Source organism: Symphalangus syndactylus, chromosome 10 (assembly GCF_028878055.3).
Source record: "Symphalangus syndactylus isolate Jambi chromosome 10, NHGRI_mSymSyn1-v2.1_pri, whole genome shotgun sequence".
Taxonomy (NCBI): domain Eukaryota; kingdom Metazoa; phylum Chordata; class Mammalia; order Primates; family Hylobatidae; genus Symphalangus; species Symphalangus syndactylus.
In genome coordinates this window covers 115,291,073-115,308,152 of record NC_072432.2, presented here as the reverse complement: position 1 = coordinate 115,308,152, position 17,080 = coordinate 115,291,073, and the positions used below count along the sequence as shown (strand labels likewise).

The 17,080-nt window shown below is 42.1% G+C and overlaps 1 protein-coding gene across 6 annotated transcripts in view; it reads right to left on the bottom strand.

The window, feature by feature from the left end:
* Positions 1–17,080, bottom strand: part of PIWIL2 (piwi like RNA-mediated gene silencing 2) — a 100,270-nt gene that overhangs the window by 64,096 nt on the left and 19,094 nt on the right. For all 6 annotated transcript variants that reach the window (XM_055295625.2, XM_055295629.2, XM_055295624.2 and 3 more), the window contains 9 exons: positions 16,256–16,501; positions 14,639–14,726; positions 14,329–14,467; positions 12,606–12,812; positions 11,582–11,692; positions 8,174–8,291; positions 7,158–7,282; positions 5,916–5,996; positions 5,497–5,610 (listed from right to left, as the gene is read on the bottom strand). In XM_055295625.2, coding sequence (XP_055151600.2) covers positions 5,497–5,610; positions 5,916–5,996; positions 7,158–7,282; positions 8,174–8,291; positions 11,582–11,692; positions 12,606–12,812; positions 14,329–14,467; positions 14,639–14,726; positions 16,256–16,453 — 1,181 coding nt within the window. In that variant the 5' untranslated portion in view covers positions 16,454–16,501. The remainder of the gene's footprint in view (positions 1–5,496; positions 5,611–5,915; positions 5,997–7,157; positions 7,283–8,173; positions 8,292–11,581; positions 11,693–12,605; positions 12,813–14,328; positions 14,468–14,638; positions 14,727–16,255; positions 16,502–17,080) is intronic.

Below are 17,080 nucleotides of genomic sequence, written 5' to 3'. Positions count from 1 at the left end.
TAACCTTATTTTGTAAACCTTAGTTGACTTACTACCTTTTAGAAGTATGCAAACCATTCCTGGGTGATGAGAAGAAAAGCTGCTACATTTTTAAACACCGAGCTCTTCTCACCTCCAGGAAAATAAATGCTCTTCTGTGGTTTCCAGTGATCCATAAGAACCGGGAACGAAGGTGGTAGAACACCAAGCCAGTAACAGCTGCAGGGGACAAGGGAGGACAGCCTGCAGAGCTCCCTGACAGACATGGACATGCTCTCGGGGCTGAGCAGCTACACTGAGAGGGTCCATGTGTGACATAACGGGGTAATGCCTGACACAGGCCTTCTCACTATCTTGGAGAAGAGGTTCTCAAAGCTAGATCTAAAGTGGTCTAGATCACCCCAAAAATGTGGTATTTGGACAGGAGGGGAATGAAACTGACAAAATACCTAGTGTTTCAATGTATAGTAAAGGGATTACACAACTGGGTGTGAATTTGAGCTTAAATTAGTGGTAAGTACATATAAAATTATGTACTTAGAAAAAAAAAGCTGAGCATAGTGGCACAAGCCTGTAGCCCCAGTTACTCAGGAAGCTGAGGCAGAAAGATCACTTGAGCCCAAAAATTCAAGGCTGCAGTGAGCTATGATCATGCCTGTGAATAGCCACTGCACTTCAGTCTGGGCCATGAAATGAGACCTTGTCTCGAAGAAAGGAGGAAAGAAGGAAAGGAAGGAAAGAAAGGAATGAATTTTTTTAGCAAAAAAAATCCAAGATAAATAACTGTGGAGAAAATAAAAATAATTTTTTTTTCCCCAGATGAAGTCTTGCTCTGTTGCCCAGGCTAGAGTGCACTGGCACAATCTCGGCTCACTGCAACCTCCACCTCCCAGGTTCAAGCGATTCTCCTGCCTCAGCCTCCGGAGTAGCTGGGACTACAGCCCTGCACCACCACGCCCCGCTAATTTTTTTTTTTTTTTTTTTAGTAGAGATGGGATTTCACCATGTTGGCTAGACTGGTCTCAACCTCCCGACCTCAAGTGATCCATCTGCCTCGGCCTCCCAAAGTCCTGGGATGACAGGCATGAGCCACTGTGCCTGGCCAAAACAAAATAAATTTCAATAAATATGGAAAGACATGCATATTTTTCAATAGGACTCAGTGAACAGTCTCCCTAGTCAATGACCATCAAAATGCCAACTGACATTTTTCTTTTTCTTTTTTTTTTTTGAGACAGAGTCTTGCTCGCTCTGTTGCCCAGGCTGGAGTGCACTGGCACAATCTCGGCTCACTGCAAGCTCCGCCTCCCAGGTTCAAGCCAATCTCCTGCCTCATCCGCCTGAGTAGCTGGGACTACAGGCGCCCGCCACCATGCCCGGCTAATTTTTTGTATTTTTAGTAGAGACAGGGTTTCACCGTATTGGCCAGGATGGTCTCGATCACCTGACTTCGTGATCTGCCCGCCTCGGCCTCCCAAAGTGCTGGGATTACAGGCGTGAGCCACCGCGCCTGGATTTTTTTTTTTAAGACAGTCTCACTCCGTCACCCAGGCTGGAGTGCAATGGCATGATCTTGGCTCACTGCAACCTCTGCCTCCCAGGTTCCTGGGTTCAAGCGATTCTCGTGCCTCAGCCTCCCAAGTAGCTGGAATTACAGGCGTGTGCCACCTCGCCTGGCTAATTTTTGTATTTTTAGCAGAGACACGGTTTCACCATGTTGGCCAGGCTGGTCTTGAACTGCTGACCTCAACTGATCCGCCTGCCTCAGCCTCCCAAAATGTCAGGATTACAGAGGTGAGCCACCACGTCTGGCCAAAACAAATTTCAATAAATGGAAAGACATGCCATATTTTTCAATAGGAAGACTAAGTGAACATTCTCCCTAGTCAATGCCCATCAAAATGCTAAACAACTTTTTTCTTATTTTCACTAAATTGTTCAAAGGATCAAATCAAAGAGTATGTGGGTGACAATCACCATGAAAATTCTGAAAATAAAATTCTGACAAATATAAAAAACCAAAAAAGTACAGTATTTTAGACAGAATCACATTAGTTTGGACCAATAGCTCAAATTGAAAGTTCAGAAATAAATCCAGGTATTTTAGCATATAAGGCAGTGATTTGAATCTGTGGAAAAAAAGAATGTTTTTCAATAAATTGTATAATAGTACAGAGACAACCATGATAATCCCAACTTCATATCAAGGTAAATCCATAGGGTTTGAAACACTGAAAATAGGCCTGGCGTGGTGGTTCATGCCTGTAATCCCAGCACTTTGGGAAGCTGAGGCAGGTGGATTACCTGAGGTCAGGAGTTCAAGACCACCCTGGCCAACATGGCGAAACTCTGTCTCTACTAAAAATACAAAAATTAGCCAGGTGTGGTGGCAACTACTCAGAAGGCCTGAGGCAGAAGAATCGCTTGAACCCGGGAGGTGGAGGTTGCAGTGAGCCAACATCATGCCATTGCACTCCAGCCTGGGCAACAGGAGTGAAACTCCATCTCAAAAAAGAAAAAAAAATGGAAAATAAAAGCTAGTTCTGTTTTTTGGAAGACAGAGTCTCACTTGCCTAGGCTGGAGTACAGTAGCACTATCATAGCACATTGCAGCCTTGAACCCCTGGCCTCAAGCAATCTTCCCACCTTGGCCTCCCAAAGTGCTGGGATTATAGGCATGAACCAGACCATCCCTGGCCAAGTAGACCTTTCTAAGCAGAAAAGCAAAGGCATTCACTGAAAGTACATGCAAGAAAAATAAATACATAAAAGCAAAGGCAGAAACTGCAAAAAAAGAAATAGCTGATTTGAAGACATATACTTTTATTTAATAAATATTCTTGAACATTTACTGTGTACAATTAAATCAAACTTACAGGAGGCTATTGGCTTGGACTGGGCTCCTGCACTAGGCCCAACAGAGCAAACCAAAATGGAGTTACTCATTCTGAAGTTCCATGCCACCAAATAGAAACTAAGATCTTTATCTGACTTTCTGAGAAATCAGGAGAGAGAGATAATAGCCAAATCCCCAAACAGGCCAGTTTTAGTATGATAAAGATGTCCCCTCTGCTTTAACCTTTACAAGGAAAGTAACAAACGACCAATCTCCTTTTTGTTCTGTTTCTGATTCTCTGGCCCTTTTCTGTCTATAAAGCCAACCTCCGCTGCTCAGCTCATCAGAACCCTCAAGGTGTTACCCAATTCATGAACTTCAAATAAAAGCCAGTAATTGCAACTTTTGACAGTGCTAAGCCCTATATTAGGTCTAAGTGTACAGGGTGAGCAAAAAAGACACGGCCTCTGACAGAGGAGCTGACAGTCTAGGAGATAAAGAATAATTATAAAAAAGTTCAAGACATCTTCAGCTTCTCTTTCTCTTATCCCACATGCACTCAGGAAATCCACTTAAGTGCTACTTTCAAAATACAGATGTCCAGAATCTGACTCCTTACCACCTCCATCGCTACCATCCTCATGGCTCCACTGGATTACCACAGCCTCTTGACTGGTGTTCCCACTTCCATCCTCAGTCAACCAAGTCTATTCTCCACACAACAACAACAGGGATCCTTTCACAATCCAAGTTGGATCTTGCCAGTGCACTGCTCAAAGTCCTGCATTTCACTCAGAGTGAAAGTTAAAACCCTCACAAAAGCCCTACAAAGCCCTATGTAATCAGCTCCTCCATTTGCTCTGCCCCTCCACCATCCTGCTTGCTCACTCGGCTCTAGCCACCCCGCATGCGCCTGCACCAGGCCTGTTTCTGTCTTAAGGTCTGTGCCTGAGCTGTCCACATGCCAAAAGCTTCTTCTCCCTTCACCTGGCTAACCTCTTACCTCTTTCAAGCATTTGCTCAAATGAGCTTGACCACTGCACTTAAAACTGCAATTCTCCACCCCCTGCCCCACTACTTCTGATCGCCCTGACCGTGTGCTCTTTTTCCTTTTTTCCATGGCTCTTTTCACTTTTAATGCACTATACAATTTATTATATTTATTATTTACTGTTCATCTCCCCTGCCAACAACAGAGGCTCCGTGAGGGGAGGGATCTTTGTTTTGCTATCTGATAGGTCCTAAGACTCTGGTTCATAACTGGAGCTCAGTAAGTATACACTGAAGCAAGAATGAAATGGTCAGAGAAGCAAAGATTTACAAGCCCGATAACACCCAGTGGTTGTACATAGCTGGTGGGAAAAGAAACTGAATAAATCTTCTACAGGGTAATTTGTCAAGACATAGTTAACTATTGTATTATTATAGATATATATTAAAAGGCTTTAGAATGTTCAGCCCTTCCATTAAGTAATTCTACTTCTGAGTACACAGCCTAAAAAAATCAGATGTACAGAGACTTATGTGTAAGATGAGATTTCATGCAACCACTAAAAATTATACACATCTGGCTGGGCACGATGGCTTATGCCTGTAATCCCAGCAGTTTGGGAGGCTGAGGCGGGCAGATCTCCTGAGCTCGGGAGTTTAAGACAAGCCTGGGAAACATGGTGAAACCCTGTCTCTACTAAAATACAAAAAATTAGCCAGACATGGCAGCATGCAACTGTAGTCCTAGCTACTTGGGAGGCTGAAGCAAGAGAATTGTTTCAACACAGGAGGCAGAGGTTGCAGTGAGTTGAGATCGCACTACTGCACTTCAGCCTAAGCAACAGACAGAGACTCTGTCTCCAAAAAAAAAAAAAAAAAGAAAAGAAAAGAAAAGAAAAAAAATCAGTCGGGCATGGTGGCAGGCGCCTATAACTCCAGCTACTCGGGAGGCTGAGGCAGGAGAATCACTTGAACCCAAGAGGTGGAAGGTACAGTGAGCCAAGATTGCACCACTGCACTCCAGCCTGGGTGATAGAGTGAGACTCTGTGTCAATTAAAAAAAAAAAAAAAAAAATATATATATATATATATATATATACACATCTGTATTTACTACAGTAACACATACATTGTATATTATTATATGCAAACTCAGCATGTGCATATATCAAACCAAGTTCTCCTAACCACAAATTTAAATAAAACTCCTTCTCAAAGCACAGCAGATGTCTATTCAGATGCTTATCTCAGGAGGACCAGGGACAAGGGCACATATATTCAGTTCAGTTATTCTACAACTAAAAATCTAAACAGGGCTGGGTGCCACTTTGAGAGGCTGAGGTAGGAGGATCCCTTGAAGCCAGGAAACACAGCAGCCTGGGAAACATAGCAAGACCCTGTCTCTACAAAAAAAAAAAAAAAAATTAAAAATTAGCTGGGCATGGTAGCACACCCGTAGCCCTGGTTACTCAGAAGGCTGAGGTGGTAGTATCACTTGAACCCAGGAGTTCAGGGTTACGGTGAGCTATGATCAAACCACTGTACTCCAGCCAGGGTGACAAAACAAGACCCTGTCTCTGGGGGAAAAAACAAACAAACAGAACAATGTCTAATGTGTATTACTACCAGGTGTTACTGAACTTTTCAGAAAATCATCAGCATGTTGAAGATAGACCCCACCATTCACTCACATGACATCCAGCACAGAGTCATTCCGAATGACCTTATGGGAGACATCAGCTAGCAGGAAGAGCCCTCCATCTGTCCTTCGGATGCTAGCTGCATAGCCCGGCCAGATCTGCAATCTGGAGAGAGAGGTGGTCTTAATTGTAGGATTTTCAAAGAACACATATACTTCCATGCCCTCACGTGAACAATACTTTGAGGTGATACTGCCCTTCCCCAATAGTAATGAGAAAGCCTCAGGAAACTAAGTTAATTGACATTATTGCAAACTTACTGAAAAACCAAACTAAGGAAGAGATTTAATTGATAAACTGTATTCACTACCATAAACTACTGCTGAGATTATACTACTAAATACAACGGTTGTAATGGAAAATTTCTTTCCAGAACATTCAAAAGTGAGGAAAGGGAAAAAAGTACCAACCTGTGTTGCTGTAGTACCATAGCACTTGTAGGGTCATAAAAGTTTCTCCCCACAAGCTTCATATCTAAAAGTTTCATTACCCTGAAATAAAAAGCAAGTATGAGTTTTCTAATAGAAGAGTAAAAAAATTATGTTCCATTATTCTTAGCTACATTTGCCTTTGGAAGTCTGAACGGTTAGAAATGTTTGTGCTCTTTGCAGAAGACAGCTTTTATATTGAGAACAATCTTGTTAAAAGAAAACCAAAAACTGCCAAAGCATTTGACTGAAAAAGCAAAGCAAAACGACAGTAGTCTTTTCCACTACTAGCTGACCAAACACTGAGTTGATTTCCCAGGTTTGATTACATTACTTTTCACCATTAACTACGAAGAATGCGAGAGCCCATTGCTAAGTGTGTGAATAACAGCGTGGCAAAGGGAGTTACGTTTATTCCTGGCAGTTCGACTTACTACGTAGAAATTAGGTTCTATGGGCCGGGCGCGGTGGCTTACGCCTCTAATCCCAGCACTTTGGGAGGCTGAGGTAGGCAGATCACAAGGTCAGGAGATTGAGACCATCCTGGCCAACAAGATGAAACATCATCTCTATTAAAAATACAAAAATTAGCCAGGCGTGGCGGCACATGCCTGTAATCTCAGCTACTCAGGAGACTGAGGCAGGAAAATTGCTTGAACCAGGGAGTCTGAGGTTGCAGTGAGCTGAGATTGCGCCACTGCACTACAGCCTGGCGATAGAGCGAGACTGTCTCAAAAAAAAAAAAGAAAAGAAATTAGGTTCTGTGTTTCATTAAATAAGAGAATAGCGGCTGTATGAAAATTAGGACGTTTCAAAAGAAGTTAAACAATTATGAGCTGTCTGTAATCCAAAAACTCAAGACCCTGAAAAAAAATCCTTCCAGCAAATATTTTTACACACAACCTCTTTAAGTAGCCCCCTTGTTACCATCACCATCAAATATACACTATAAACAGCCGCTTTCAAAGTTCCTGAACACACCTGGAGGAACCCATTCCCCTATCCAGCTACCTCCAAACCTAATTTCATATATTCAAATCCGGTCTACCGCTTGTGAGATAATTTTTGAGTAAGTTAGCCTCGATACCATCCATTTATTCATTAAATGCTTCCAAACCCATCTAGAATATACTGTCACGTATTTCCATCCAAGTATCTTGAAGAACATTACTGTAAATACAAGACTGAAGTTAAAGGACAATAGAACTTCAGCTGTTTTCTTACCGACGGAAAACAACATTGTAGAAGGGAATGCACAGGTCAGAGCAGGGCTCCAAGATTTTTGTCATCTGAATCTTAATGCTGATTTCAGCACTGTCTGTTTTCCTTTGACTTTTTAACTCAAGAACCTAACAAATAAATACACACAGGTAAAACAAAATGACAAAACTAAGAACTAATGACCAAGTTCTAATCTAATTCAACTGTGATCTTAAGAACACTAAAGTATCTTAAAACATTTTTCTACTTTTCCCCTCACTTTGTTGCCCACACTGGCAAAAGCACAGTGTGACGACTACGATTCAGAAAAATGATTTGGTAAGAGATTTCCAAACAAGTTTACATTTGCAATTTTTTTTTTTTTTTTTTGAGACAGAGTCTCGCTCTGTCACCCAGGCTGGAGTGCAGTGGTGTGATCTCAGCTCACTGCAAGCTCCGCCTCCCGGGTTGACGCCATTCTCCTGCCTCAGCCTCCTGAGTAGCTGGGACTACAGGCGCCTGCCACCATGCCCGGCTAATTTTTTTTATTTTTAGTTGAGACGGGGTTTCACCGTGTTAGCCAGGATGGTCTTGATCTCCTGACCTCGTGATCCACCTGACTCGGCCTCCCAAAGTACTAGGATTACAGGCATGAGCCACCACACCCGGCCTACATTTGCAATTTTAAGTTACTCTTTATCACTGAGGTCACAGACTTCCAACCATTCCTTTCATGTGAGAAGGTGCTTCTTGAGGAATTCAAACCTGAAATGTGCTGTTATGTCCTGCAGAAATCTGTCTTCCCCTCTATGAACAGAAAAGTACAACTCAAACGTACAGGAATTCTATGGTTTCCTACCCCTCAAAACACCAGTCCTGGGCCAGGTGAAGTGGCTCACGCCTGTAGTCCCAGGGCTTTGGAAATTCGAGACCAGTCTGGGCAACATAGCAAGACCCAATCTCTTAAAAGCAAAACCAAACAAAAAACACCAGAGCACTCTTAGGGTTCATCTGAAAGTCCATTTCCTGTTTGGTCTCACTTGTTGAAGCTTAACAGGGAGATAGAGAATAGATCCATCAAACGCAGTGACGTTGCCGGTGACAGCTTGATGGTCCTTCAACATGCTGAACCTCATGCTTTTGCACTCCACACTGGGGCTGGAAAATAATGAAGAGGATTTTCCTTCAACTTGACTCAAACAGCAATCTTTATCACAGCTGCGCAACAGGTGCTAGTTACCCAGCAACTACTGCTCCATCTAGCGGCCATATTAAAAATTATCTATCTGACTAGAACTGACTCAAGAAGACCTGCTCACAGCTGAAACATCAGAAACCATAGGTTAAAAAAAAAATAAAAACCACCAAATTCTACCACCAAAGGACACCTGCCTTAGCATGTCAGTGTATATTCTTTCATATATACGTATTTGTTTTTGAGACAGAGTCTCACTCTGCCGCCCAGGCTGGAGTGCAGTGGCGCAATCTCGGCTCACTGCAATCTCCAACCTCCCAGGTTCAAGTCACTCTCCCTTTGTTTCTTTAACATTTTTCAATCCATTTTAAGAGGAAGGGTTCTCCCCACCTCCCTTTTTTTTTTTTTTTTTTTTTTTTGAGATAGGGTCTTGCTCTGTCACCCAGGCTGAAGTACAGTGGCATGATCATAGCTCACTGCCGTCTCAAACTCCTGGGCTCAAGTGATCCTTCTGCCTCGGTCCCCCAAGTAACTGGGACTATAAGGGTACCACCACACCTGGCTAATTAAAAAAAAATTTTTTTTTGCTCTGGCTCGGTGGTTTATGCCTGTAATCCCAGCACTTTGGGACGCCGAGGTGGGTGATCACTTGAGGCCAGGAGTTCAAGATCACTCTGGACATCATGGTGAAACCCTGTTCTACAAAAAATCCAAAAAAAATTAGTGGTGTGTGGTGGCATGTGGTTGTAATCCAGCTACTCGGGAGGCTGAGGCATGAGAATCATTTCAGCCTGGGAGATGGAGGTAGCACTGAGGCGAGACTGTGCCACTGCACTCCAGCCTGGGCAACAGAGTGAGACTCTGTCTCAAAAAATAAATAAATAAAATTTTTTGTTGTTGTTACCTAAGATAGTCTTGAACTCCTAGCCTCAAATAACTCTCCCTCCTCGGCCTCCCTAAGTGCTGAGATTACAGACGAGAGCCACTGCATGCAGCCCTCTCCCCTCTCTTTAATGCTCACCTCTTTGCTGTATGTTTCACAACAAGCCTGCTTCCTGGGATCCAATTTCCCCCCCTTTTCTGGCTACTTCCCTCTACCTGTTGTATGTGCTAAGCTCTGCTTTCTTACCTCATAGAAACTATTAACAGCAATCCTGTTGCCTTCTATAATTATTCCATTTCTCATTCCTCTTACAAACTTTTTAAATGAGTGGCCAAGTCACTGGCTACTTATGGCCTATGCCCTCCTTTGTGCTTTTCATCTTTCCTTTTTTTTTTCCCTACAACTGTAACAAAACTAGTAGAAGATCACAACACCCTCAACAAGCAAATTCAGTTGCTTTTTTTCCTGTGGCCAAGTCAACCACCTTCTCATTACCTTCATTCAAATGAGTCCTTCCTTTGGTCTTTATAACATACCTTCAGAATATTTTCTCCTTAACTGTTCCTTTCTTCTCTCTTTCACTCCACTTCTTCCTCTTGTGTCATCAACTAGCAGCTGCCCTTCACAAATTCAGCCTTCCTAGTATAGCCACCTTTAGAAATAGTATGGAAGTTTCTGGCCAGGCATGGTGGCTCATGCCGGTAATCTCAGCACTTTGGGAGGCCAAGGCAGGTGGATTACTTGAGGTCAGGAGTTTGAGACCAGCCTGGTCGACATGGCAAAACCCTGACTCTACTAAAAAAAATACAAAAATTAGCCAGGCATGGGGCGCTTGCCTATAATCCCAGCAACTAGGGAGGCTGAGGCAAGAGAATTGCTTGAACCTAGGAGGCAGAGGTTGCAGTGAGCTGAGATTGCATCACTGCACTCCAGCATGGGTGACAGATTGAGACCCTGTCTCAAAAAAAAAAAAAAAAAAAAAAAAAAAAAAAAAAAAAAAGACAAGAAATAGTATGGAAGTTTCCTAAAAAAACTAAAAATAGTACTAATATGATCTAACAATCCCACTTCTTGGTATTTTATCCAAAGGAATTGAAATCAGTGTGTCAAAGAGACATATGTGCACTCCCATGTTCACTGCAGCACTATTCACAACAAGCAAGACGTGGAATCAATCTAAGTGTCCACTGAATGGATAAAGTGGTATACATACACAATGGAATACTATATAGCCTTTAAAAAGAAGTACATCCTGTCATTTGTGACAGTATGAAAGGATCTGGAGAGTATTATGCTAAGTGAAATAAGATACGCACAGAAAGACAAATACCATCTGATCTCACTCATATATGGAATCTAAAAAGGTAGAACTCATTGTGAACAGAGAGTAGGAAGGTGGCTACCAGAGGCTGAGGGTTGAGGGGTATGGAGAAATGGCAGATGTTGGTTAAAAGGTACAAAGTTTCAGATAGACAGGTAGAGTAAGTTTTAGTGATCTATGGTAACCATAGTTAACAATAGCGTGTATTTCAAAATTCCTAAAAGAGATTCTAAATGTTTTCACCACAAAAAAAACAGTAAGTAGGTGAGGTGACACATATGTCAATTAGCCTGACTTAATCTTTCTACAATGTATACATATACCAAAACATCATCTTGTACTTATACATATACACAATTATTTTTCAATTAAAAAAACCTGAGACTTCATCGTCTCATTTTCTTCACAGGTATTTCAAAACACTCATTTTCACAATTCCAGCTAAGAACTTCCAGCTAATGACTCCTCTAAGATATTAAAAGAGAACACAAACTAATATAAACTATTTTTAAATAGTAATCCTAAAATTATTGATATAAAACTGAAGTTATCTTCTTTCATTTTTCTCACCCCTAAATTTAACCCTAGACTGTCACTAGAGAGATGTCAGATGTTGGTATAATGGCTCACGCAGGGAAGGATCCAGGTTTCATAGGGCATGGATTTCACACCACTGATGGGGGAGGGGGGAGGGTTCTTTAAGAAAAAGAATACAAAATTACACATACAAAATTAAGTTAAAAGATCATGGAAGACACCTAATACAAGTTTTAAAAGGCCCTGAACTTAAGCTTCATTAATTTCACATTAACTTCTAGCCTCATGTATAAATCTACACCCTATGAAGTTAAAATCGAGATTGGTAATATAGCCAAATCATACACAAAGTTTAAGATTAACCTTAAACTTCCTGTAAGGATGTGAGTAAATGCATTATCACACTAAGATGTCCACCAGGAACTGTCCAGGACAATATTCAGTTATTCCAGGGGAACTATTTTTTTACTGACCTTTAAGAAGTGAACAATACAAATGAAAGCTGTGAATACCTGAAAGTCACATGATATTGATAAACTGCTTCATTATGACATTGTATTTTGACAAGGTTCAGTCCCAAAGACTGAGGTGTTCCTTTTGATCCTTGCTTCACAATAAACTCTCTAGAAAATAAAAACAAAAAGCAACTGTATATATCAAAAACAAAAAAAACAAAATAACTAACCAACCCACACAACCAACAACAAAAAGATTGCGGGAGGTAACATTTTCTCACATTTTGCTAGAGGTACACAAATCAAGAGGCAACACTTACAAAAGCAAGCTCTGAAGGCTAGAAGGCAAATCATTAGCAAGCCCTAATTAGATAAGCAAGGTCACCCTACCTTTCCTAGTAACATTACCAAATAAACTAGGCCCATTAACTAAAAACACAAGAATGAGTTCTATGGAGAAAGATTAAGTGTCACGATATTCTTCCTAAATTATTTCCTTATCTTCAACATAACAAAGAATTGTCTCAATTGGGAAGGAAACAAAAGGCCGTGAGTCCACTCTTTTGTTGCATGCTATATGTCCACTGTCAACCACATTTAACTTCAGAAATTGTCCCACCTTGGCCGGACACGGTGGCTCACACCTGTAATCCCAGCACCTTGGGAGGCCGAGGCGGGTGGATCACGAGGTCAGGAGTTCAAGACCAGCCTGGCCAAGATGGTGAGACCCCATCTCCACTAAAAATACAAAAAAATTAGGTGGGGGTGATGGCGGGCACCTATAATCCCAACTACTTGGGAGGTTGAGGCAGGGAATTGCTTGACCCACAAGGTGGAGGTCACAATGAGCCGAGAATGCACCACTGCACTGCAGCCTGGGTGACAGAATGAGACTCCGTCTCAAAAATAAAAAAAAAATTGTCCCATCTCTTTGTCAATCTCCCACTGGCAAAAAACAAAACACCCCGCAGTATTATTGCACAGGGAGGACCCAACAAAAATAGATTTTACAATACTACGCACGAGCCAAAATGGAGAATTTTCACGATCATTAGTAGATAAGGCAGTGCTCCTGACTTACTTTTCCTTGTGTTCCACAGTCAGAACCAAAGGGCGATCTGGAGAGTGCAGGGGAGACTGGGGCAGAGCCGGTGGTGATGACAGCTGCGGGGGACCCCGGGAAGGTGTGCTGAAGGCACAGGGAGGCTTGTCCACTCCTCTGCCGATACCACCTGCTGCTCTTCCCACTGGTAATAAAGAAGCATCCGAAATCCCTCTTCCAAGCATCCTGAAATGCGGAGAGAGAGGCAAATTAGGGCTTTTTGTAATAGCTATGTCCTATCCAGATTATTCCCCCAACTTCACAATCTCTTCCTGGAGGAGTCAGCAAAAGGGATCCAAGTTTCAAATTCTCTCAAGCTACATATGCCAAGGCCAGGCACAGTGGCTCACGCCTGTAATCCTAGCACTTTGGGAAGCCGAGGTGGGCAGACTGCTTGAGCCCAAGAGTTTAAGACCAGCCTAAACAATACAGTGAGACCCCGAACTATAAAAAATACAAAAATTAGCCAGGTATGGTGGCTCATAACTGTAGTCCCAGCTACTCGGGTGGCTGAGGTGGGAGGATCACTTCAGCGTGGGAGGTCGAGGCTGCAGTGAGCTGAGATCACACCACTGCACTAAAGCCTGGGCAACAGAGACAGAACCAATTTCAAAAAAAAAAAAATACAACATATGCCACCATGACTCATTCACCAACTGCTATTAATATTGACTGTCAAAGCCATCTTCCATAGCAGAATAGAGGAGAAAGTTTGACTCAACATTATTAAAGAATCACCATGGCTGTGTGCAGGGGCTCATGCCTGTAATCCCAGCACTTTGGGAAGCCAAGGCAGGAGGACTGCCTGACGTCAGGAGTTTGAGACCAACCTGGCTAATATAGTGAAACCCCGTCTCTACTAAAAATACAAAAATTAGCTGGGTATGAGGCGGAGGTTGCAGTGAGCCAAGATTGCACCACTGCACCCCAGCCTGGCGACAGAGCGAGACTGTATCAAAAAAAAAAAAAAAAAAAATAGCTGGGTGTGGTGGCGCACACCTGTAGTCCCAGCTACTTGGCACGCTGAGGCAGGAGAATCACTTGAACCTGGGAGGTGGAGGTTGCAGTGAGCCAAGATTGCCCCACTGCATTCCAGCCCAGGCAACACAGTGAGACTCCATCTCAAAAAAAAAAAAAAAAAAAAAAAAAATGTCCAGGCACAGTGGCTCATGCCTGTAATCTCAGCACTTTGGGAGGCCGAGGTGGGTGGACTGCCTGAGGTCAGGAGTTCGAGACCAGCTTGGCTAACATGGTGAAACCTTGTCTGTACTAAAAATACAAAAAATTAGCTGGGTATGGTGGCACATGCCTGTAGTCCCAGATACTTGGGAGGCTGAGGCAGGAGAATTGCTTGAACCTGGGAGGCAGAGGTTGCAGTGAGCCAAGATCAAGGCACTGCACTCCAGCTCAGACGACAGAGCAAAACTCCATCTCAAAAAAAAAAAAAAAATCACCACGATCAGGGTAATTTTTTAAGAGCACAAATGAATTTCTGAACAGCCCAGTGGAGAACTACTTCTTACCCTTTTCCAATGCCTAGCTGTGTTAACAGCTGCTGACTACTCTTGGGAAATGCGCATTCTTTAATATAAAACCAGACATTGATTATGAGATGACATAACCCTTCTTAGAGTTGCTCTCTGAACTTATAGAGATATTCCATCTGAATTTGATAGTTACCTGAGAGAGTAACTTTACCCACCTACTCCAACCAACGGAGGCGTCTGCCATCTTGCTGTCCCCAGCTGCCAACACTTTTGGATCCCAAAAAGTGGGAGAGAGTTCCTCCCTGTCCTTGCGTACCAGATTAGCAGACAAGCCTCGACCTAAAATGCCTCTACCTGAAAGAAAGAACCAAACCCCAGCAACGACTATGAGTTAAACGTGTTTTAAAGTATAGTTTTTTTTTTTTAAAAAAAAGCACAGTTATGTTTCTGAAAATAAACCATTTGGATTTTAGAAGAAACCAATCCTACATACCACTGAATTTCTCGAGTTAGTTTTCCACATACCTGATGGAAGCATTTCCCGTTTCAGAGGGGTCTTAGAAACTGTTTCAATGCCCAGGCCTCGGAACATGGAGACCAAACCCACAGACTCCTGTGGAAAGTCAGAGAATAAAGTTCTAAGAGGTAGTTTAAAACCCCAGAAACAAGGGCTTTCTTAGTCTTGGTATATAATAAAAATCATCTTCAAATTCTATACATGTTATAAGAATAAAGGGAAACATTTTATAAACTTTAAAAAATACTTGTAACTACATGATATTAGGTTTTAAAGCACAGTTACAGTTATGGCCCATGATTTGATGTGTACAGTGTAACAAAATGCAACAGAATAGAATTGACTTTTCCATTTTGATTTGATAAACAGTATAAAAAATGCAACAGAACAGTTAATTTTTCCATTTTGATTTGATAAACAGTATAACAAAATGCAACAGAACAGAATTAACTTTTCCATTTTTCTATTTTCTGCATATTAAAGGCAAGAGAGAACAAGTGTACTGGTTAATAAATTTCAAAAAAGCTGGATCATTTATGAGTATCAGAGGTTTGGGTAACCTGCTACTGTTTTCCTGTGGCAGTCTTGAATGTCTACTACTGTTATACCAGTTGGATCTGACATGAATAAAAGCTACATATAGACTCAAGCAATTCATTTGAGTCAACACGTTAAGATTACTTTCATAAACTTTTCTCCCTACAAAAATAATACATTTGACAAATGTAAACTCTACTTAAAATAATCATAACTTCATTATTAGGTTCTTCCTATATTTGCTGACTCTCTTTGACATATTAATTATAGACAAACATTATTCTTAAAATTACTTTATAATTAAAAGTTTAAGAACATACACGTTAAGTGTTCACACAGCAGCAGCAATAATTGAAGATCCTTTAAGATTTGGGCAATGAGCCTTCCAAAATGAACAAAAGTATTATTACCTCAGAGGCAGAAATTGCTGCTAGTATCATACAGCCAAAACCAGGGTGAAAATCTAAATATTTAGAAAACAAGAGGTTGTACCTTTAGACCTAACAATTACAGATTGAGGGATGGAGGGATGATTGCAAGCTAGAGGACCTATGGTACTTACCAAGTCCATCTAGCGTTCATTATGAGGTACTTTTTCATACCTCTAGAAACTCTAGATTTGAAATATTTGCCCAGATGTATCTACTTGTTAAAGAAAAAAAAAGACAACCTTGTTTCTGTTTAGGGCTTCCCAGTTTTGCAAGCACTTTGTTGTTGTTTGAGATGGAGTCTCGCTGTGTCGCCCAGGTTGGAGTGCAGTGGCGAGATCTCAGCTCACTGCAACCTCTGCCTCCACGGTTCAAGCAATTATCCTGCTTTAGCTTCCCGAGTAGCTGGGATTATAGGCGCCCACCACCATGCCTGGCTAATTTTTGTATTTTCAGTAGAGACGGGGTTTCACCATCTTGGCCAGGCTGGTCTTGAACTCCTGACCTCAGATGATCCACCTGCCTCGGCCTCCCAAAGTGCTGGGATTACAGGCATGAGCCACCATGCCCAGCCCTGCAAGCACTTTGAAATCCATTACTTCCTCTGATGGCACACAGGTAAGCTGTATGCCACTCCTATGCATCCAGAAGTGGTCTTACCCTTTGTGCTGGCCCCCTCTGTGTGCTTGGTTCCTCTGGCTTTCCAAATACATGGCCTCTGCCTGCAGGTGCTCCCCTGCCCAGAGCTGGGTCCAAAGGTTTAGAAGCTTGTGGCCAACAGCCTGGCATCCGTACAGCCTGGCATTGGGATGGGTGGACAGGAGACTGGCCCCTGAACGATGGTCGGAAAGTATCCATGGAAAGGCTGTAGAGAACACGTGTGTCGATCCTGTTCTGGTTAATTACCTGCCAGCATTTTCAAAAGATTAAGGTTCCCAATTGTTTTCCTTTTCCTTCAAGACACACTCACAAAGCATTAAAATAGTATTTTGACCCAGTGCAGTAACACACCTAGCCTTCTACAACATATTCACTTCAAAGGCTTCTATTTGATCTGTAATATCCTAAACACCCTTCATTAACAATCCCTTAGAGCAGTGGTCCCCCAGCTTTTTGGCACCAGAGACTGGTTTCCTGGAAGATAATTTTTCCATGGACCCAGGGGTGGGGGGATGGTTTCAGAGTGACTCAAATGCACTACATTTATTGTGCACTTTATTTCTATTATTACATTATAATAGATAATAAAATATAATAATTATACAATTCACCATAATGTAGAATCAGTGGGAGCCTTGATCTTGTTTTCCTGCAACTAGATGTTCTCATCTGTGGGTCATGGGAGACAGTGACAGATCATCAGGCATTAGATTCTCATAAGGAGCATGCAACCTAGATCCCTCGAATGCGAAGTTCACAAGAGGGTTTGCACAATGAGCATCTAATGGCACCAGTGATCCGACATGAGGCAGAGCTCAGGTGATA